Here is a 22,778-nt window from a genome sequence, read left to right on the forward strand (position 1 = left end):
AGGGCAAGAGGACTCCCTTGAATTGGAAAAAGCTGTCATCTGAGTTTTGCAGAATGAATAATTTTATTTTTTGGCTGATTATACTTACCGCTATCTTGCAAGGCTAGTTTTTAATTGTCCCCAAAATGAAGGACACAGAGCTTGTTTTTTCAAATAACAACAGGTTCCTGACATTTGATCTAAAATTAAAAAGCTGAGTTCAAAGTAGGAAGAATATTGTAAAGGGAAAAAAAAGTTCTTAATATATCAAGATGATTTTCTGTTGAGGGCAGTAGATTTTAGAAAGAATTTTATTTGTTATGTATGTCTGTATATTTTCCTTTTAGGAGATAGTATTTTAGGAGCTGGTTCCTGCGGTGGTTTTCCTATCCTTTTTTCTAGAAACAGTGGATTGGTGTCTATTACTTCAAGGGAAGGTGTGTCCATATTAGCAGAAGACCTTGAAGATTCTCTAGCATCTTCAGTTGCTGGACCCAGCAATGAGGTAATTTGGTTCCATAAGATTTTAAGATTTTTATCAGAGTATTTCCCACAGATGTTTTAGTTTAACAGTTTTAAAAGAGTTGTGATGAAAAAATAATTCCTTCATCTCCTCTGTCCTCTTTTCCAGTAGCAACTCCTTTTAAGTCTTTTAGCTGTTTCTATCTGTTTCCATATTTCTAAGTAATATCATATGTTGCTATCTCTTAATTCATCAGTTTTAGACATTTGTTGATATCCTATTACAGGATAAGGATTTAGGGTAATCTGTAGTCCTGCCTCTGCATTTATCATCCCAGTATAAATTTTTTCCCTTTAATAACAATGTGAATATTACTTATAGTTCACTGAATCAAGTAGTGTGCTGATTACGTGTCCTTCATTATTCACCTTTATGTGATTCTCGGAGTGTTTAATGGACCAATTTTATATTTCCTTTCACTTTTCTTTAATATATGGCCCATCTTCTCATGGCCTCCAGGAGCTCTTTAAATGCCTGTATGGTTTTCCTCACAGTCAAATCTTTAGAAACTCTGCATCTACTGGCATCTTCGAAACTTCCTTTTCATTATCCACAAATCCTTGCCAGGACTTGTGTCTGCACCACACACACACCCTGGTTTGCCTGTCTCCTGTCTGCTCTGTAATCTTTCATTCCTTCTTCTGGTTTCCATCTTTATGTGTTGTAGTTGGAATCACAGATGTTCAGGTGGTTGCGCTTCTGGCTATTTTGGGATGATTTTGACAGAGTGGGATAAAAACCATCAATTTTTTTTCTTCATCTAGAATTACGAAATACCCTGATCTGGGTATTTGTATCATTCTTTTACAAGAGACTAAAAATACCACTTGAGGTCATTTCCATTTGAATACAATATGAAATATATAGACTATTTTTAGAGTTCAAAATTAAAATAACTTGGTAGTTTCAACAGAAGGTAACAATTTTTTTTTACTTTTATTCATTTGTAGTCATGTGGTTTTTATAATACTGCTTATGTTCTGAAGCTTAGAATATTCTTCTTTGAGATTTTTCTAAATCTGTTTAAGCTTGAAATCAACCATTTTCCTTAGTAATATCCATTGCGATGAATTGTGTAAGAGCAAACCAATAAAAAGTTGTGTGGCTAATGATGAAACCCCCAGATAGTTTTATTTACAATATAATTCCTAAATTATATATGCCTTTTTTTTTAACTGTATGTCAATCCATATTTTTTATTTATTTTTATTTTTAATTCTAGTGTAGTTAACATAGTGTTATCCTAGTTTCTGATGTATAATACAGTGATTCAGTAATTGTATACATTACTTAGTGCTCATTATGATAAATATACTCTTAATCCCCATCACCTATTTCACCCATTCCTTACCCCACCCTCCCCTTTGGTGACCACTAGTTTGTGGAATAAACAAATAAAATAGGAGTCTGTTTTTTACTTTGTCTCTTTTTTTTTTTCTTTATTTATTTGATTTCCTAAATTCCACATATGAGTGAAATCATTTGGTATTTATCTTTCTCTGACTTATTTCACTTAGTCTTATAGTCTCTAGATTTATCCATGTTGTGGCAAATGGCAAATTTTCATTCATTTTTATGGCTGAGTAATATTCCATTTTATGTATGTACCACATCTTCTTTATCCATTCATCCACTGGTGGATACTTGGACTGCTTCCATAATCTGACTGTTGTAAATAATGCTGCAATAAACATAGGGTTTCATATATATTTTTTGAATTAGTGTTTTTGTATTCTTTGGGTAACTACCCAGTAGTGGAATTACTAGGTCATATGATAGTTATGTTTTAATTTTTTGAGCAATTCCTATACTGGCTTTTTTTAAAAGATATTTATTTATATTTATATATTTATATTTATTTAGGCAGAGGGAGAAGCAGGCTCCCTGCAAGGAGCCTGATATGGGACTCAATCCTGGGATCATGCCCTGAGCCAAAGGCAGACGCTCATCTGCTGAGCTACCCAGGCGTCTCTCCATACGGTTTTCCAGTGGCTGCATGAGTTTGCATTCCCATCAGTAGTGTGCAACAGTTCCTCTTTTGTCCACATCCTCGCCAGTGCTTGTATTTCTTGTGTTTCTGACTTTAGTCATTCTGATAGGTGTGAGGTGATATCTCATTGAGGTTTTGATTTGCATTTCCCTGATGAAGAATGATTTTGAGCTTTTTTTCATGTGTCAGCCATATGGATGTCTTCTTTGGAGAAATGTCTGTTCATGTCTTCTGCCTGTTTTTTAATTGGGTTGTTTTTGGGTGTTGAGTTGTATTAGTTATTTTTTTTAAAAGATTTTATTATTTATTCATGAGAGACAGAGAGAGAGGCAGAGACATTGGCAGAGGGAGAAGCAGGCTCCATGCAGGGAGCCCGATGTGGGACTCAGTCCCGGGACTCCAGGATCACGCCCTGGGCCAAAGGCACACACTCAACTGCTGAGCCTCTCAGACGTCCCTATCAGTTCTTTTTTTTTTTTTTTTTTTTTTTTTTTTTTTCCTATCAGTTCTTTATATATTTTATATACTAACCGTTTATTGGATATGTTATTTGCAAATATCTTCTTCCATTTAGTAGGTTTTCCTTTAGCTTTTTTTTTTTTTTTTTTTTTAAGATTTTATTTATTTATTCATGAGAGAGAGAGAGAGAGAGGCAAAGACACAGGCAGAGGGAGAAGCAGGTTCCATGCAGGGAGCCTGACGTGGGACTCAATCCCAGGTCTCCAGGATCAGGCCCTGGACTGAAGGCGGCACTAAACTGCTGAGCCACCTGGGCTGTCCTGTGCATAAGCTTTTTATTTTGATGTGGTTCTTCTAGTTGGTTTTTTCTTTAGTGTCCTTGGCCTTAGGAAACATATCTAGAAAAATGCTGCATCCAGTGTCAGAGAAATTACTGCCTGTGCTCTCTTCTAGGATTTTTATGGTTTTAGGTCTCAAATTTAGTTCCTTAATCACATTTTGAGTATATTTTTGTGTATAGTATAGGAAAGTGGTCCAGTTTCCTTTTTTTGCATGTAATTATTTAGTTTTCCTGACACTGTTGAAGAGATGGTCTTTTTCCCACTGCATATTCTTGTCTCCTTTGTTGAAGATTAATTGATCATACATTTGTAGCTTTATTTATGGGCTCTCTAGTCCAATGATCTGTATGTCTGTTTTTGTGCCAGTACCATACTATTTTGATTACTACAGCTTTGTAGTATAACTTGATAATCTGGGATTGTGATACCTTCCCTAGTTTTTTATTTTTCAGGATTGCTTTATGTATACCTTTTTGATAAGACTTTTTTTTTTAAGATTTTATTTATTAGCGCACACAAGCAGGGGGAAGGGAGCAGCAGAGGGAGAGGGAGCAGCAGGCTCTCTGCTGAGCAGGGAGCTCAATGTGGGGTTTGATCCCAGGACCCCAAGATCATGACGTGAGCCGAAAGCAGATGCTTAACTGACTGAGCCACCCAGGCACCCCTTGATAAGACTTTAGTTGATCATTTGGTCCATTTTATTTTGTTCCAAAAAATTTAAGTATATAAAGTGCTAGTATGAAGGACATGGTAAACAGCTTGTGTCTGTGTTGTTGTCATAGGTGGGTTTGATCCAGTTTTTAGTTCAATAATTCAGAATATTCTGATACCTTCACCTCTGAATTACAGTTTTTTTATTTGACAGAGTATGGTTTTTGAGGCTTCTACAAAGAATGAAACCATAGCCCAGGAAGATAAAACCAAATTGTTAAAAGCTGCTTTTCTGCAATACTGCAGGTATGAAAAGTTTTTTAAATTATGGCTTAATTATGTCACATTTTCGTGACATGCTACTTATTTATTGACTGTTGGGGGCAAGTAGGAGGAATGATCCCACTAAGGAGAAAATGTTTTTCTTAGCTTTAATGCTTTAACAAACTTATCTAAACTTGGTAGCCATAAGAGGCTTTCAATTAGTCTAGGAAAAAAACATGATATAACGTACCCTCCCACTTAATGGATAACTATATGCTGTTTAAAATGTTGATCCTGAAAGACATCTTACAAGCATGTTTTATGTTTACTGTGAAGGCAAATTACTTGCATATGAAGGTCTATTGATGTTATAAAGAAATTAGACTTGGCTTATTCATTCGGTTGTGTTGCATACAAAATCACCAGAGAACTAGTGGCTTATTTAGCATAACTCATGATTCTGTAGTCTGGCTGTTTGAGATTGGGCTCAGGTGGACATTTTATGGTTCCTATCTGGATTCACTCTCTGTGATCACCTGCCAGCCATGGCAGCTAGACTTGCTTCCAGGCCCTGGCTGGTCATCTCTCTGCTCATATGCCCTGTCTTCATTCATCTAGCAAGCTACCCTAGCCTTGTTTATGTATCTCAGGGTTCCTGGAATGGCAAGAGAATAGGCTTCAGTGTACAAGTGATTTTTAAATCTCTGTTTGGGTCATATTTGCTGATATCCCATTGGCCAGAGTAAGTCACAGGGGTAAACCCCTAGCGCCCCCCCCCCCCCCCCCATTGGGAGGGTGCTAACAAGGAGTGTGTATATGGGAAGGGAATGATTGTGCTCAGTTTGCCACAGTTGCTGACCTGTACTTCTGGTTTTAAGGTGAATTCAGTCATGTGTTTGTCCCAGTTATGTATTCTGCATATCATATGCCTTCTTTAAAACATAAATTCACATTTGAATGAACACTAAGGAAAATTGAGATCTAGCCTTTGCCCTGCCCCTAAGTAGCTGTGTAAGACTTTAAACAGATTCCTTAACATTCCTTAACATTTCTTAACATTTGTTTCTTTATGAGGTGTTGAGTGGATTGGCCATTGGATTGGGGTGGCCATTGAACTGTATGAAGGATCATTAGTTTATCTGGCAGATTTTTATTTTGAAGTTAAAAACTCAGAGTTAACTACCTCCATATTCCCTAGTTCTCAGTTTGTGATCCCATAGTCCCACTTAGTAGTATCTGGTGTGTCGGGGCTCACTCCCACAAAAGAGATAGTAAATAGTTAGACCCTACAGTGCTTTGACAGTTTAACCAATTTGTGCCATCATAATGATCTGCTGAGCTTAGTTCTTAGCCAGAAGAGGGCACCATTAGAAAACTTGGCAGTTCAGTCTTACTGCCAAGATTTGGATTAAAAGATTACGATTATGCCTTGCATACATTAACAATTTTGACAGATCTGTGGCATCTCAAAATTTAAATGATAATGATGCAAGTCACCATAGTCCTAGTATTAGTTTCCTGTGGCTGCTATAAGAAATCACTACAAACCGGGTGACTTAATAGAAATTTATTCTGTCACAGTTCTGGAGTCCAGAAGTCCAGAAGTGTTAGCAGGGCCATGCTCCCTCTGAAGGTTCTAGGGAAGAATGTTTGCTTGTTTTCCTCCTAGATTCTGGTGGTTGCTGGCAATCATCAACATTCCTTAGCTGGTACATAGATTACTCCAGTTATCTCCATAGTCACATGGGCTTCTTCCCCATGTATCTGCCTTTACATGGCGTAATTATAACACAGTCATTGGATTTAGAGCCCACCTAATCCACTATATCCTCATCATAACTGATTTTGTATGTGTGTGTATGCAAAAACCTTATTTCCAGATAAGTTATATTCTGAGGTTCTGGGTGAATGTGGATTTGGGAAGGGATGCTATTCAACGTATATAGTCATTTCTAAATGTTCTATAGGGGAAGATTTTGTTTATAGGGGAAGATTATTAAGCATGAAAAGGAATCACTGACCTGAAGTCCTGAGAGTATAGTAACCTTAGAAATAGGGTCATGGGTCTCTAGCACAGCCATATCTTCAGCTTACCCTGTGTGGCATGGTTGAAGTACTATGAGGTTAACAAGTAACCACTTCTGGGGTGTTGTCGCCTATTAATCATCTTAAAGAATTAGACTCTTCACAAATGGAATCATACTTTTATTTATTTTTTTTTAAAGATTTTATTTATTCATTCATGAGAGACAGAGGGAGAGAGACAGGCAGAGGGAGAAGCAGGCCCCATGCAGGGAGCCCAATGTGGGACTCCATCCCAAGACTCCAGGTCCATGCCCTGGGCCAAAGGCAGATGCTAAATTGCTGAGCCACCCAGGGATCCCCGGAATTGTACTTTTAAAGCAGTTTTGCAACTTCATCACTGTTGACATTTGAGGCCATCACAATTTTTTATCCTGTGAATTGTAGTGTGTGTAGCAGACATAACTGGCCTCTTCCCACTTGATGCCAATAGCATCCTCCCCTGACTTGCGACAACCAAAATTATCTTCAGACATTGCCAAATGCTCCCTGAGGGTTGAAATTGGTAGACAGCATTCAGAAGTATTCTGTGTTTAGTTTTTGCTAAGGTAATATTGTGATTTTTATGGCATCTTTTCTTTGAAATTAATTTTTATATTATTTTGATTTTCATTTTATTGGCTCTATATAAATATAAGATCTTTTGCTCATGAGAGTTTTAAGGAACTTACTTTGTTAATTTAAATAATTATTGGTTATCTTGCCATAGTCAACTGTATTCCTATAACCTGTAGCATAATCAGGTTTCCAGCTTCAGCTTGGCCTTAACCACTTCTAGGCAGTTTTTCTGTGTTTATCTATTTAGTTCCATCTCCTGTTCTACCAGGGGTCCATTTCAGTGCTTTTCTACCTCTCCTCCACCTGTCCCATTTCTCTGCCTCCTCTCCCGTACCTAGCAGACAAATCAGCCTCCTACTTCACAGAGATAATAGAAGCCAACTCCCTGGACTTACTACCTACAAACTTAGCTGCGCCTCAGCTACTTTTCCTCTTTCCCTCCCTATAAAGTAGGAAAGGGTGTTCTTTCTAAGAAGAAGCTGTCTTTTGTTATTGTCTTAAAGATTCTATTTATATATTATATATTAATATATATATTGTTTATATATATAAATATAGAGAGAGAGTGGGGGGGGTTAGTGAAGGGGAGAGGCAGAGGGAGAAGAGAGAGAACCTCAAGCAGACTACCAGCTGAATGTAGAACCAACATGGGCCTCAATCCACTGAGCCGCCCAGGCACCCCTCTTTGCCTTTGTTTTGAATTTCATTTTGAAATTATGTTCTTTGTTACTTATCTTCTGTATCTTTGACCTCTTTTGTGCTGGCTTCTTCTCACCAGCCATTAATCATATTTAATGTGTCATGTAAAAAACGACCAGGGGCAGGATGCCTGGGTGGCACAGTCAGTTAAGCATCTGACTTGTAGTTTCAGCTCAAGTCATGATCTCAGGGTTGTGAGATAGAGCTGCACATTGGGCTCCATGCTCAGTGGCACATCTGCTTGGGTTTCTCTCTCCCTCTGCTCCTCCACCCCTACTGCGATCTCTCTCTCTCTCTCTCTCTATCACACACACACACACATACACACACACACACACCTTTTAAAAAAAAACAGCACCTGGGTGGCTCAGTCCTTTAAGTGTCTGATTCTTGATATTAGCTCAGGTCTTGATCTTAGAGTCATGAGTTCAAGCTTCATGTTGGGCTTCAGCTGGGCATGGAGCCTACTTAAAAAAAAAAAGACCAATCTTTTTGTGTTCCCCTTTGAGCTACCACCCCTTTTGTTTGTTCCTGTTTAAACTGCCTGAAAACTAGTCTACCTTTGCTGTTGTCTATCATAATTTTTCTTTCTCCTTGCCTTTTTTTTTCTCTTTCCTTGACTTCATTTGCCGAAGAAACCCAGATCTACCATACTCTAGGCCATTATATACAAATGAAGAATGTTCCAGAGCAATTGTACATTCACAGGCACCTCAGTTTGAACATACCCACAGCTGTGCTTGTCTTCTCCAAGCTTATTTTCTTTTTTAGCCCCTTTTGCTACCACTGGAGTTCTACAAGTGTTCTACCATAATCCATTCAATTTCAGAGCAAAAACATACAGATCCGGCCAGTTGCCAATATTTACCTCATTTCTTTTCTTTTTTTTTTTTTTTTTAAGATTTTGTTTATTCATGAGAGACACACACAGGGAGAGAGAGGGAGAGAGAGAGAGACGTAGAGGGAGAAGCAGGCTCCTCACAAGGAGCCTGATGCCGGACTCAATCCCTAAGCCCCAGGATCATGCTCTGAGCCAAAGGCAGACACTCAGCCACTGAGCCACCCAAGCATCCCCACCATTAACTTTTTAATAGTGAATTTTGAAAATGATTTGCCTCCTTTAATACTTTTATTTTCCAATTTTATTTCAGAAAAGATCTAGGTCATGCTCAAATGATGGTTGATGAGCTCTTTTCCTCCCACTCTGATATGGATTCTGATTGTGAATTAGACAAAGCTGTTACCCAAATCAGTGTGGACCTGGTGGATGACTACCCAGCCTCTGACCCACGGTGGGCTGAGTCTGTCCCTGAGGGTAAGAACTTCTACTTTTCATATTATGGAGTGATCTGTTTTGAGAATATTTTGGTTTTTTTATTAAAGCATGTCTCAAAGCATGTTTTTTAGGTGAAACAATTATAAATTTACTATTTTTTAAAAAGTTGTAACTTACTTTATAGTAGATTTTGGAAAAGGCTCAACAGATCTGCATAATAAAAACTGAAGGAATAATGCAGCACATCCTGCTTGTTCTGTCTGAAGGAGATTAATTAGCACTACTTACCTTTCTCACCATTTTGTTTCTAAAAGGAAATTGGTGACATAAGTAAGCATATTAGCTCCCGGGATTCCTGGGTGGCGCAGCGGTTTGGCGCCTGCCTTTGGCCCAGGGCACGATCCTGGAGACTCGGGATCGAATCCCACATCGGGCTCCCGGTGCATGGAGCCTGCTTCTCCCTCTGCTTGTGTCTCTGCCTCTCTCTCTCTCTCTGTGACTATCATAAATAAATAAAAATTAAAAAAAAAAAAAGCATATTAGCTCCCAAATTAAATGATACTTTTGGCATAATCCCTATATTTGCCTAATAGAAATTATACATTTCCCTAAGAGCAGCAATGAGCAAATCTCAGTGTATAGAAGTGGGCATATCATGTCTCTCTGCCCAGTGCTTTCTTTTTGCCCTGGGTGACTATCCTTCTTACACTTCCACCACAGCATCAGGGGCACTCAAGCATACCCAAATACCAACAAACTGTCTCAAATGTCCATTTCTCTCCCACATTTCCTACTTAGCAAGTTTGCTATGCCTCATTAGAAGGTTAATAAGGAAACATTAATGGTTACCTTTTTTCTTTGACTTTATTTTGAGCTGTCAAGCTCAGAAAAATATAAATGATTAATAATAACATGGCTTGTGTTTTGAATAAATACAATATGAATTGTGTCGAACTCCCAAAATTTCCCTCTAAATTTTTTAACTCTTGGGTAATGTTACAAATAATTGCATTGAAAGGTTGGCAGTTTTTTTTTTATAGATTTTTTTATCTTTATATTCATTTTAATAGCAGTAATTGTAAAGCCGGTATGTTATGTGTTTAAATTTTGTTACTTTGTTTCAACAGAAGCACCTGGGTTTAGCAATACATCACTGATTATTCTTCATCAGCTAGAAGACAAGATGAAAGCCCATTCTTTTCTTATGGACTTTATTCACCAAGTAAGTATCCTAGTTGCTGTGAACAGGGATGGCCAGGACACTTGGCTTTACTGTGTCTTCTGTTAGATCTCCCTAGGATAGTGGGAGATCCTCTTACTCTGAGGTGGTTTGTGGAGTGGGACATGACCAGTGAGTGTTTCCCATTTTCGTTGATGCCATAAAAATAAATATAACTCCAGCGTTGGTAGGGGAGGGGGAGCTATTCAAGTATAAAAACTGCATTGAAAACAGGATAAAAAGAAGAAAAATAGTGTATTTCTGCAGAAGTGTTTTTACTTCTAATATTCTGTGATATTCTATGTGCTTTTATGTAAACTTAGGTTTTCATGAATTTACTTTGTATTATTAAAAAGATAGTGAAGAGTAACAGATTTTGATATATGGGTTTATGATTTTGAAGTACCATTAGAATCAATTCCTTACTTAATTTTTTTTTTTTACTGGAGTATCCCCCACTGAGCCCTTGATATTAATTCTTATCCCCTTTGGCAAGAGATATGGCCTTGTTGGCCTGGAGTCTGGCTTGAGGAGGAGAGCCTTCTATTCAGAAGTATTTCCTTGGATATAAGTATCTGGTATATAATTATTTACATTAGTAATAATAAACAGTAATAAGCTCTAAAATATTAAAAGCAATACAAACAAAAGCATACCCAGAATGGCTTTTAGATCCAGCTAGATACTACCTTGCAATGGACACTGCCTCCAAGAGCTGAGTGACTCCAGCAGGGTTTCTGAAGCCCAGGGAGGCTGTACCAGAGATATGGCAACCACTCCTGCTCTGTGGCTCTCTCACCCTCTGATAAATTAGTGTGTCCTCCGTGTGGCATATTAAGGCATGAACTCCTTTCATTCCACTATGCACACCTTCTCTTCCATGGTTAGAGCTTCTCTTCACTCCTTCTTTCCTGGCCTTGTTATTCATTTGGGATGATAGAGAATATTCTTGAGATCCTTGAGGTTTGACCTACAGTATTATACTTCATTCTGGCCCAGGTTTATCACACCCATTCTGTTTCAGTTGTATTCGCTGAAAGAAGGGTTCCTGTGTGCTGTCTGTCCTCTTAGTTGATAGTTTATTATGTATATAATTGCTATAGATTCTCAGAAGTCAGGGTGCAGCTTTTCTTGGAGCAGTTAAATGAGTGAATTCAGCAGCAAAGTGGCAAGAAATGGTTCTCCAGCCAGAAGAGGTCCTGTTCATCCTCTTATTGCCCAGATTCTTGCTCACAGTGGTAGTCAGGGAGAGGCACCACTGGTGTCTCGTCCTGGGCACACGGCATTTCCATGTTGGGTTGCAGTGTAGAAGTAATCTATCATTCAGAAAAAATGAAAGAGCATTTTTGCACAGAGAAAAAAGGGAAAAGACGCGTGAATGTCATCTTTTATCTTTTGTTTTCAGTTGGCTGATGTTGCAATTTTTCTTCTCGACATACAATTGTAAGCCAGACTTGCCAAGACACAAGTTGTTTTGGCTTTTCACTATAACTAATTCTTGTTCCTCCTGTCTTGACTGCTGATGTTCCTCAATGATTCTGATGTCTATTGTATGGGAAGCAGCCTTCCCTTGTGGCTTTCCATTTATACACTGTGGAGCTATCTTTATACTTTAAAAAATAAGAAGAGAAGACTGTTACTAACCTCATGAGGGATTTGCAGAAAACCGTTTAGCCCATTTAGCAAGTGGTAGATTCCTCATTGTTTTAAGAAATCTAATTCATAAAAAAAAAAAAGTTTTCTTACCATATGTGTTTTTTTATCCATGTTAGTAGGATTTAGAGATTTGGGGCATTGTTTATTTTTGCTTTCTGTGTACTTTTTAAAAAATAAACCTAGGCATACAAAAATCAAGTCACTCAGTAATAAAATGTGGAAAAGATTTCAGTATTTAGATGTATCTCTTGGTTTCTTCCTAGTTGGTATGTTAACACTTTATCAGATGAGAAAGCTCACAAGAACTCAACCTAGTAACACATCAGGAATCTGCCACCAGGCAGATCAGAGGTAGTAGTGCAGAGGATTAAACACTGTCCCACTCTCCTCGTGGCTTTAGGGTTCTGGAAATTAGTCACTGAAGATGAAGACTGCTGACTGTCTTGTTCACAAAGATCTAGAATCTTGGATAGTTAGGTAGTAAAGAGCAGTTTTACACTTTTGATAACCATAAATAATGAGAAATAAGGTAGAGTAGCAAAATGACCATAATCTCAGAAGAGGAGAATCTATACTTTCTTATAGGTGCTAATGGCTCTGGCTGAAGGAGAGGGGAGGGGAGGAAAGGGGGGGAGAGAGAGAGAGAGAGTTTAGAACAGCAAAAAGAAGAGATAGCCATGGTACTTTCTTGGGGACAGCTAAGGCCAGTGGCTCTCTACCCATCGTGCTTCTGGTGGAGAAAAGACTGCATTATTTCATGTGTTACTGTAAATGCTTTCTAAGAACATGTGTTTGTATTTTCACTAGGTTGGCTTATTTGGACGTCTTGGCACTTTTGCAGTAAGAGGGATGCCCATGGCAACTCGACTGTTGCTCTGCGAGCATGCTGAAAAGTTATCAGCTGCCATTGTTCTCAAGAACTACCATTCGAGGCTCTCTGACCTGGTGAACACAGCAATAATGATTGCTTTAAACAAGAGGGACTGTGAAATCCCATCCAACCTGACTCCTGCAGACGTCTTTTTTAGAGAAGTAAGAGTCCTTTTGCTCTTAATGTGGCTTCGTAGAACTATGCCATTTGTGGATTATGCCGTGAACAGGGATGAGATTGAGGACAAAAAAATCTCAGTGAAATTTTAAATAGGACTCCATATTCATTTATCACATTCCATATAAATTAGAGCTTGCAAAATTGATTAAGTTTTTTCTACTATCTGCTGAATGTTTTCCTTTTGCCTCTCCAAATCCACTCTTGACTGCCCCAGAGGGCATCTTCATCAGCAGGTTCCCTTGACCCTCTGGCTTCCTGTTGTCTTTGATAATGGTGAGGCACTATCAGGTGGGGAGTGGCTGTCTGTTGATATTTGTTCTCATTCCTTCCCTGCTTCCACTGCAGTTTGCTCTGCCTTCTGTCAGAGACTGTGGCTTCTCCATTGCTGCTTTTCAGGTTTCCAATACTGCTTCCTCCCAGTGCCCTTTCACACCTGGACTTAATAGTGGCTCCTCTAGATGTTGCACCTTCCTTTGTAGATCCCCTTACCCCTGCCAGCACCACTGTAAATCATCCCTTTACTAAACTCTTCTCGCTACCTGCTAGGATCCTATCATCTACTTTGCTTTTAAAATCAGATTTATTTTCAAAGGAAAAGAAAAACCTACTGCAAACTTCAGAGGGAGAAAAGATTAAGATACTGTCCAGTTGGTGGTAGCTGATCATTGTGATAATAGTATACAGCTCTTGTTCTCATGCAACTTCTTACAACCTCGTGAAGGGGCAGGGGAGACTTTATTCCCTCTCGTAAAGATAGTGATGCTAATGGTGCTAGCTCACCCCCCACCTCTGAAATTTGGAACTGTTTTTTACATTTGGGGAACTTTTAATTCTTATTTGGTGAGTCTCATTTTTATTTCCTTCTGACTACAGTCTAGCTATGATCCAGGATCTAACAGGCTATGCTAAGAAGTCTTTTTTTCCTTCTTAATACAGTTGACCCTTAAACAACATGGGATGCTGACCCCCTTGCACAGTGGAAAATCCATATATAACTTCTGACTTTCCATCGGAGAAGGACAAACATTATATGTTCTCATTCATTTGGGGAATATAAATAATAGTGAAAGGGAATATAAGGGAAGGGAGAAGAAATGTGTGGGGAATATCAGAAAGGGAGACAGAACATAAAGACTCCTAACTCTGGGAAACGAACTAGGGGTGGTGGAAGGGGAGGAGGGCGGGGGGTGGGGGTGAAAGGGTGACAGGCACTGGTGGTGGGGGCACTTGACAGGATGAGCACTGGGTGTTACTCTGTATGTTGCTAAATTGAACGCCAATAAAAAATAAATTTATTAAAAAAATAAAAAATAAAAATAAATAAAATAAAATAAATAAATAACTTCTGACTTTCCAAAAACTTAACTACTATTAGCTTACTGTTGACCAGAAGCCTTACCAGTAGTTAAATTAATACCCTTTTTGCATGTTTTTTTTTTTAACATATACGATACTCTTATTATTTTTTTATTTATTTTTTTAATTTTTATTTATTTATGATAGTCACACAGAGTGAGAGAGAGGCAGAGACACAGGCAGAGGGAGAAGCAGGCTCCATGCACTGGGAGCCTGACGTGGGATTCGATCCCGGGTCTCCAGGATCGTGCCCTGGGCCAAAGGCAGGCGCTAAACCACTGCGCCACCCAGGGATCCCCTCGTTTTGCATGTTATATTACATATATTACATACTGTATTCTTACAATAAAGGAAATATTAAAATTTACATAAGAGAAAGCTCACAGTACTGTATCGAAAACTAATCTGTGCATCAGTGGATGGATGCAGTTTAAACCTGCATTGTTTAAGGGTTGACTGTGTTCCTTGTACTATAACCTAAAAATAATTTAAGACGCTGAACTATGTTCACATTTTCTTTTGATTCCATAAATGTGTTTAGTTTTAAGAATGCCTTGTTTTTATATATTTGGGTTAGTTTTTTTCCTAGGGAATGTAAGGCAAAGCACTTTTTAATTTAATTTTGTTTTTCTTTAATCTAGGAAATATGCCCAAAATTGAATGAAATAAATAAAAATAGTTTACCTCACATTTATTTTATTTTTTTTTTTAAGATTTTATTTATTCACAGGAGACACAGGGAGAGAAGCAGAGACATAGGCAGAGGGAGAAGCAGGCTCCCCAGAGGGAGCCCAATGCGGGACTTGATCCCCAGACCCAGGATCACGCCCTGAGGCAAAGGCAGATGCTCAACCGCTGAGCCACCCAGACATCCCTTAACCTCACATTTCACGATCTTACCATTCTGAAAGGAATCTATACAAAGCCCCCATTCCCCTACCCCTGGCCAAGCTTACAGATAAAACTCACAGGTGTCTGCACTTAGCCCTAACTCTTTGTTATTTAGGAAGGGGAGGAGAGTGATGGTGTCAGAAATAGAAGCGGACAAAGAAGGACTGCGGAGGAGAAGGTCGCTTACAGGATGAAGTACTATTTGGGAGGGAGAAATCAGAGATATCTGATGCTAGAACTTGTCCGAAGAGGTGGGGGCCATTCCTAAAACCCTGCGAGAGAACTGTCTACCTACTGTTGGGAGTGTAAGGTGTTGGGGTCGCTCTTGGGATTCTGGGGAGATGGGAATAGTGAAGAATGTGCCCCACCTTGGAATGGTGGGGGAGAAGAGTGTATATGTAGATCGGGGACGATGAGGGGGATAAGGAAGACTGCCTCATTGATAATTCTAAGATCCTGAACTAGTCTGTAAGAGCCATCTGGCTTTTTGACTGGAAGAATTGGAGTACTATAAGGAGAGTTAGTAGGTTTCAATATATTTGAGGAAAGGAATTTGAAATGAGGGGTGGTAAGCCTTGCAAAGCCTCAAGTTTGAGAGGATTTGGGGTTTTGAAGGGAAAAAGGTAGGATCCTTAAGGTGATTGTGATTTCTTTCACAAACTGTTAGAACTTTTGTGTCCTTTTTTGGTCTTTGTTCATACATAATTTAACATGGCAAAAGAAAGATTTTAAGTTATTAACAAATTTTTTGAAAGAATTGAGTAGGAGCCTGGTTCCTTTTTCTGCATTTGGATCAGAATGGAAAGGATACTAGTTAAATTCAGTATACCTGCATTTTCCACTTACCAAAAAAAAAAAAAGAGAGAGAGAAAGATCTGGAAATTATCAGTTGAATACATTAGTTCATGAGTAGTATCTTAGGAATATGATAGAACAAAACTAAAAATATCATTGGTTCTCCAAAAGAACACTCCATATGGAAAATGGTAATGTTTAAGACCATTGATACCACCATTTATCTTAATTCCTTGTGACATTTACTGGTCTTAAGATTCCTTCGAGATGTAGTTTTGAATCCTAGGGTTCTATAAAGCAGAGTTAACTGCCTAAGGGATGGACGATTGGGTCAGCATATGAACAGTATTTGAAATCACTGAGTATGTAACTCACATGATTGAAGGTGTTTATTAGCAAATGTTTTGACATTTTATTTGCTCTTATATTATTTTCTCTTTTATGTCATATATGCTTTCTTATGATTTTCACATTAACAGTATTAAGAAATTCTTACATTTAATCTTATAAATTTAATGAGCCAAAAAGTGTCTTGCTGGGGTCGTTAGGATGCCTTTGACTAATACCTGAAATAGAAAAGAAAGAACAGCGTTCTTCTCTTTGGGCCACATTTTGTATGTGCATATGTCTTGTTCCTTCAACTAGTTTGTCAGCTTAAGGGCAAACATCATTTCTCTTTTTTCTTTGCATGCCCAATTGCTGTGCAGACTCTAAATGTATTTAGTAAGTATTCCACTTAAAGGGAGGAAGTTTAATCATGGGCTGAAACTGGAAGCAGGTGTTTCAGTGCTTAAGAACATTTTTACGCCATTACATTCATATGTTAATAATGACAAAAAATTAGAAAAAAACAGTGAGAAGTTATATAAAATTGACCCTTGAACGCAGAGGGACAGGGGGTTAAGGATGCTGAACCCCTACGCTGTCAGAATATTTTTACAAAAATCATAAGAGAAAGTACATATATGTACATATATATACTATATATAGTACTGTACTGTATCAAAAAATATCCACGTGTGAGTGGACCCATGCAGGGTCAACCCTGTGTTGTTCAAGGGTCCCTTGCATGATATTTTCTCTACTTCTTTTAAATTTATTTTCACCATTAACTATTTTATTCTGACTATCGAGCTGAGGGCATCCTTTGATGAGAAAAGCCCCTTGAGTAGATTCTGGGCAGTTGTAATTATTACCCATCACCATAATTGTTGTAAGTATTGCCTTCTCCTTACTCTTTCAGGTGTCCCGGGTAGACACTGTCTGTGAGTGCTTACTGGAGCATGAGGAACAGGTCTTAAAGGATACATCATTGGAATCCATTGAATGGGCTGAGGTGGTCATCAATGTGAATAGTATTCTCAAGGTACAAAACTACAGTGAAGATTTCAGCAAATCAGAAACCAGAGTGTGGATAGAAGAGAAAGTGGTTTCCATATTCTTGTCTGTATCACCATTAATTTATAAATGTATTTAACCTTTAATTCCAAAAATGTAGAAAAATACCAGTCATTTTATTAATCAGCCAAACATAAACGTTAATTACCAAACATTTAATGTTTGCCTTGTGCATGTTGAAAGTATCTATAATCCTGAGTTCTGTTTGGTAAGATAAACCTTTTATTTGGAGAAGGGTATGTATATATCATTGCAAATGTATTAATGTTATAGTAACTAGATAAGTCTCTTACTCAAAAGCTTACTATTTATATTACTGATTAAAATGTTCCATCTTATAGCAGTGGTTTTCCAACTTTGGTTATTATAATTTTCCAAAACTGCAGCTAAATTATGAAGTAAAGCATTTCAGTGCAGAAAGAACCAAAAAGTAATTCTGCAGACTTGGTATTTTTTAGTATTAATAGACTTTGGTGTTTTGAATTACCTTTAAAAATACTGAGATTCATCACTTTCTGCATGTGTTAACATTTTATTCCAGGACATGCTACAAGCTGCTAGTCATTATCGACAAAATAGAAACTCCTTGTATAGAAGAGAAGAACCGCTAGAACAAGAACCTGAATATGTTCCTTGGACGGGTGAGTTTGCAAGCACTGAGCCCAAACATACTGATTTATTATTAGCAAAATATATTTCTAATGACTGTTTTTGGAAGCTATAATACTCCCATTAGTTCAGGTTTATAAGTGAAATGAAAAATAAATGCCATCTCCAGAATGAGCAATTCTTGTGAAAACTGCTTTTTATTCCCTTAGAATAATTTATAGATCTTTTCATAATTTAACTAGTACTTCTTATGTGTACACTAGATTTTTTTTTAAAGATTTTATTTATTCATTCATGAGAGACAGAGAGAGAGAGAGAGAGAGAGAGGCAGAGACACAGGCAGAGGTAGAAGCAAGCTCCATGCAGGGAGCCCGACATGGGACTCAATCCCGGGACTCCAGGATCACGCCCTGGGCGGAAGGCAGGGGCTAAACCACTGAGCCACCCAGGGATCCCCCTAGATTTTTTTTTTTAAGTACTCTCTACCCTCAATGAGGAGCTCAAACTTAGAATCCCAAGGTCAAGAGTCACATGCTCTAGTGACTGAGCCCACCAGGCACTCTGTGTCTACTAGATTTTAGGGCATATGGTTACTCAAGGAAGCAGGTCCTGGCTTTCTAGGAGAGAGAGAGTTCACTATGTTTAATGTTGATTTAATACAAGGAAGTAAGTAGAACAGCATAAGAGGGATTTAGGAGGAAGAAGTATCATGTTTACCTGGCTTTGTTGAGGAAGTTTCCATAGAGAACATGGGATTTGAGCAGGACAGAGGTATCAACTGAAGCCCTATGTGATTTATTTTTCCAGCAGCAGTGAGATGATAGTTTTTAGGCAGTTGGTTTTTCCATTAGCCGCCATAGAACCCTTACTTACCATATTACTTTGTGTGATTTCATAGCAACAAGTGGTCCTTCAGGCATCCGAACAGTAATAGAACGCCAGCATGGGATTGTCCTGAAAGTGGTTTATCCTCAGGCAGACAGCAACCTCCGAAACATTCTGACAGAGCAACTGGTAGCACTGATTGATTGCTTCCTGGATGGTTATGTTTCCCAGCTGAAGTCTCTGGACCGATCTTGTGATCAAGAAAGATACAGCAGTCTGGAAATGGAGTACCTACAGAAAAGATCAGATCTCTTATCTCCACTTCGTAAGTACATGGTATTTAGCAAGGGCCATGGGTCTTTGAATTTGCAGAACAGATGAAGGAGTCAGATCATTAATGTAGCAGATACAATATACTATCATTCATCCAACCATAACCAAGAACTTAAAGCAAAGCATATGTGTACAGCTTTCTCTTTTTTTTAATGTATTTTTTTAAAGATTTTATTTATTCATGAGAGAGAGAGGCAAAGACACAGGAAGCAGACTCCATGCAAGGAGCCCGACATGGGACTCGATGCCGGTTTCCAGGATCGGGCCCTGGGCTGAAGGGGCGCTAAACCGTTGAGCCACCCGGGTTGCCCCTATGTACAGCTTTCTGTGTTGATTTGTTCAACTTTGTTTTCAAAACTTCCCAGTACAAGTGCCATAGGCGGTGCTAAAGAAGATTTGAAAATGAATAAATTAACAAATGGAAACTGCCCTCCAAGAGCTTGGCATCTGAGACCTTTATATACATAACTAGTCTGCACAGTAGAGCAGGTTGAGGCCTGTTAGAGGGCACAGCTGGGAGAATGTGGCCGTTCAACAAAGGACCCATTATTTTTATAGAGAGGAGGAAGGGTAATGGCCTGTACACTCAGGAAGGAAACTGCCTCCTAGAGAGACAGGAATGAGCAGCAGATTCACTTTGTCTCTTTAATGAATTTGTGTGGATGCCAGTAACTAGAAAGGTTTCTATTCCATTATTTTTAGAATATAATATGAGTTGAAGGTAAAATTTCCAGTCATTTTTTATCACATATTAAGTTTTCACTAACGGGATTTTTTTCTATCTGTTCTCATTTTTACAGTCACACTAGGCCAGTACCCGTGGGCTGCTTCTTTAGCAGAAAAATACTGTGATTTTGATATCTTAGTACAAATGTGTGAGCAGACCGACAACCAGAGCAGACTCCAGCGCTACATGACCCAGTTTGCCGATCAGGTAGTGATCGTCAGGGACATAGGCAATAGGTCCTGTAGTGAGGTTTTACCATTTCAGATTGAAAGATGATATACAATCTTTTTGTAGTTAACTTAGCTACTAATTTGTGCATTATGTTTCTTGGTAAATTGGCAGGCAATTCCAAGTATTATTGAATGATTCTTTTAAGGTTTGAAGAATATGTTAAAACTTTCATTTCTATTCAGATATTTTCAGTTATAATTAAAAGTACTTAGGTATACGAATGTTGGGGGAGTTCTTAAACTTTGAAAAAAGATCTTGGGAGCACAAGATGCTGCAGCTTTGGGAGAGCTTAGCTTTCCATACACCAAAGATTTTTGCTTTCCTTGTTTGACATCATGCTTATTTTTTTAAAAAGTTCTCATTATGACACTCTCTAAGCTAATTCAAGTTGCTCCTAAAGGCCACGTTATTCAGTTGATCTTCATGTGAAACCTGATTTTTTTGCTACTAAGAAGTGACATTGTATACAGACAGACATGTTTTGCCAATTGCTTGTTTACCTTAGTACGTCACAAACATTTGTCCTTATCATTAAGTATTTCACAGCAATGTTTTTGATGATGTTAGGGTATAACGTGGACTAGATGTAACTTATCTTATTTGATCAGGGCCTAATTGTGGGACACGGCTTATTTAGTATTTCATAATAGCGCTAAGCCCATCATGGTTTTTATTCTTTTTGTGGATTCTAGTCCTTTGCTGACATTTTCCATCCGTTTTTGTATGCTTTTATTTTCTTTAATATGTTTAGTAAATACTTAAAAATCCTTCTGTGCTACCTCCAAAATCTGATCATTCTCAGGTCTGCTTCTCTTGCCTACTTACTTGTCATATTTTTCTGCTTTTTATGTCTTGTAATTTTTTTTTTGTTGTGTTTGGATATTGTGTATAAAAGAACCGTACAGATGGAAATGAATGCTATTTTTACCTGGGGAGGCAGATATGGTGAGAAGCAGGTCACTCAATTCAACCAGAATAGAGGTGGACCAAGGCTTGGTTGTGGCTTCTGTTACATTCACTTCATTTCTGGTTTCGAAGTCTTATGGAACCGGTTCATTGCAGAATTCCCCCTTTGGTGGAAAGATCTCTTACATGTATGGCTGTAGGACTTTTTAGTCTTCCTTTCCCCCCTAGCCTTCCATATTACCCCAACATCTGGTGGGAAAAAACTGACTAAGCATTTAGGGCCTATCTAGATTTCTATTTATCAAACCAGCCTGCATGGCCTTCTGGCAAAGGATTCAATTCTTGAGAATCTTTCATTCTGCACTGTTGCATAGAACTTTCAGGGACAGTGGAGATCTTACTCATATTTTCTGTCTCAGATTTCTATCTGGCACATGTAGGGCCATTGAGCACTTGAAATATGGCTAGTGTGACTGAGGAACTGAATTTTTTTATTTTAATGAAGTTTAAACAGCTACATGTAACTAATGAGTACCATTCCACACCATCCATGTATAAAGTTTACATGATCTTGAGCAGGATCCCCTTTCTGAATCTGAATTCCTCATTTGTTAAATGAAGTTTTACTAAGTTAAGTTTTCTTTAGGACACTACCATATAGAAAATAAGTGTTTAAAAGAAGATTTCTATTCTAGAATCTACGACCTTTAAGAAAATTTAATATTTTATTATCAGAAATGTACTTTTTAAACCTATACTCCCGAATATTGTTGGATTCTTTGCTCTGTTTCTTGGTTTTGTTTTGTTTTGTTTTCTTTTTTTTTTGTAGAATTTTTCAGACTTTCTTTTCCGTTGGTATCTGGAGAAAGGAAAGCGAGGCAAATTATTATCTCAGCCCATTTCTCAGCATGAAGAGTTGGCAAATTTTTTGCAAGCTCATGAACATCTTAGCTGGTTACATGAAATTAACAGCCAAGAATTAGAAAAGGTAAGGAAGATTGAGTTACATGGAGCCGATTTAGGCAGTTTTTTATTTAATTAGTTTAGCTTATAGTGATTAAAATATTATTTAGAGGTGATTTTAAATATGTATCTCCTGTTCGCTGACATAATTTGAATAAAGTGTTTTTATTTATGATGGCATAAAACAAAAAAATGTTCAAATTTTGGGTAAAAACTATACATGAATTAATTTTAAAGTTTGTCCTTGACAAGTTGTTGAAGTGAATATATAATTGTTATAGAAGGAATGTTTTATGTATGTTTCTTTTCCCAATAATTAGTATGGCAGGTTGATATTTTGTGCAATCACTCTCAGTATATAGTACCAGTCAGTTTTAGATTTGCTAGTATTAATTTGATTTTTCATTGTTATCAGTTGGGAATAATTTTGGGTTGTACTTAACTTGAATTAGTACTGAGAATCTTAACATTTTTCATATTTTGTTTATTGTAGGCTCATGCAACACTTCTGGGTTTGGCAAACATGGAAACTCATTATTTTGCAAAGAAAAAAACCCTTCTTGGTTTGAGTAAATTGGCTGCATTGGCTTCAGACTTTTCAGAGGATATCCTACAAGAAAAAATTGAAGGTAAAAGAAAGGATTTGAATGTTAATCATGCTATCAGTGAACTCTTAGAATGCATTCCTGTAATTAATAGGGTTTATTAGAAACAGGACCCATCACTCCTTTAAGAGGAGCGATTTCTATCCAGTCTCATTAGACACTTAAGTACATATTTTTTGGGATTCTATTTTTTACAGAAAATCTGTTTGTTAAATAAGAATTCCTAAGAATTATGTATGATTTGAAGAGTGCTCTGAGTATACCCTGAGTGACTCATAATCTAAGAACAAGAAGAACTGCAAAGAAATCTTGACCTTTTTAATCAGTGGGTTTGTTGTAAATAGTGGTAATTTTGAAGCTACTGGTTTCAGAATTCAAAACTTTTTGGTGT

The 22,778-nt window shown here is 37.8% G+C and overlaps 1 protein-coding gene across 1 annotated transcript in view; it reads left to right on the forward strand.

Moving 5' to 3' along the window:
- The window catches only part of NUP133 (nucleoporin 133), a 54,099-nt gene that overhangs the window by 19,335 nt on the left and 11,986 nt on the right, over positions 1–22,778 (forward strand). The window contains exons 11-21 of the mRNA XM_038533951.1: positions 327–484; positions 4,158–4,249; positions 8,698–8,861; positions 9,950–10,044; positions 12,505–12,729; positions 17,034–17,156; positions 17,730–17,829; positions 18,696–18,947; positions 19,756–19,889; positions 21,649–21,807; positions 22,276–22,411. Coding sequence (XP_038389879.1) covers positions 327–484; positions 4,158–4,249; positions 8,698–8,861; positions 9,950–10,044; positions 12,505–12,729; positions 17,034–17,156; positions 17,730–17,829; positions 18,696–18,947; positions 19,756–19,889; positions 21,649–21,807; positions 22,276–22,411 — 1,638 coding nt within the window. The remainder of the gene's footprint in view (positions 1–326; positions 485–4,157; positions 4,250–8,697; positions 8,862–9,949; positions 10,045–12,504; positions 12,730–17,033; positions 17,157–17,729; positions 17,830–18,695; positions 18,948–19,755; positions 19,890–21,648; positions 21,808–22,275; positions 22,412–22,778) is intronic.

Source organism: Canis lupus, chromosome 4, assembly GCF_011100685.1.
Source record: "Canis lupus familiaris isolate Mischka breed German Shepherd chromosome 4, alternate assembly UU_Cfam_GSD_1.0, whole genome shotgun sequence".
NCBI lineage: Eukaryota > Metazoa > Chordata > Mammalia > Carnivora > Canidae > Canis > Canis lupus.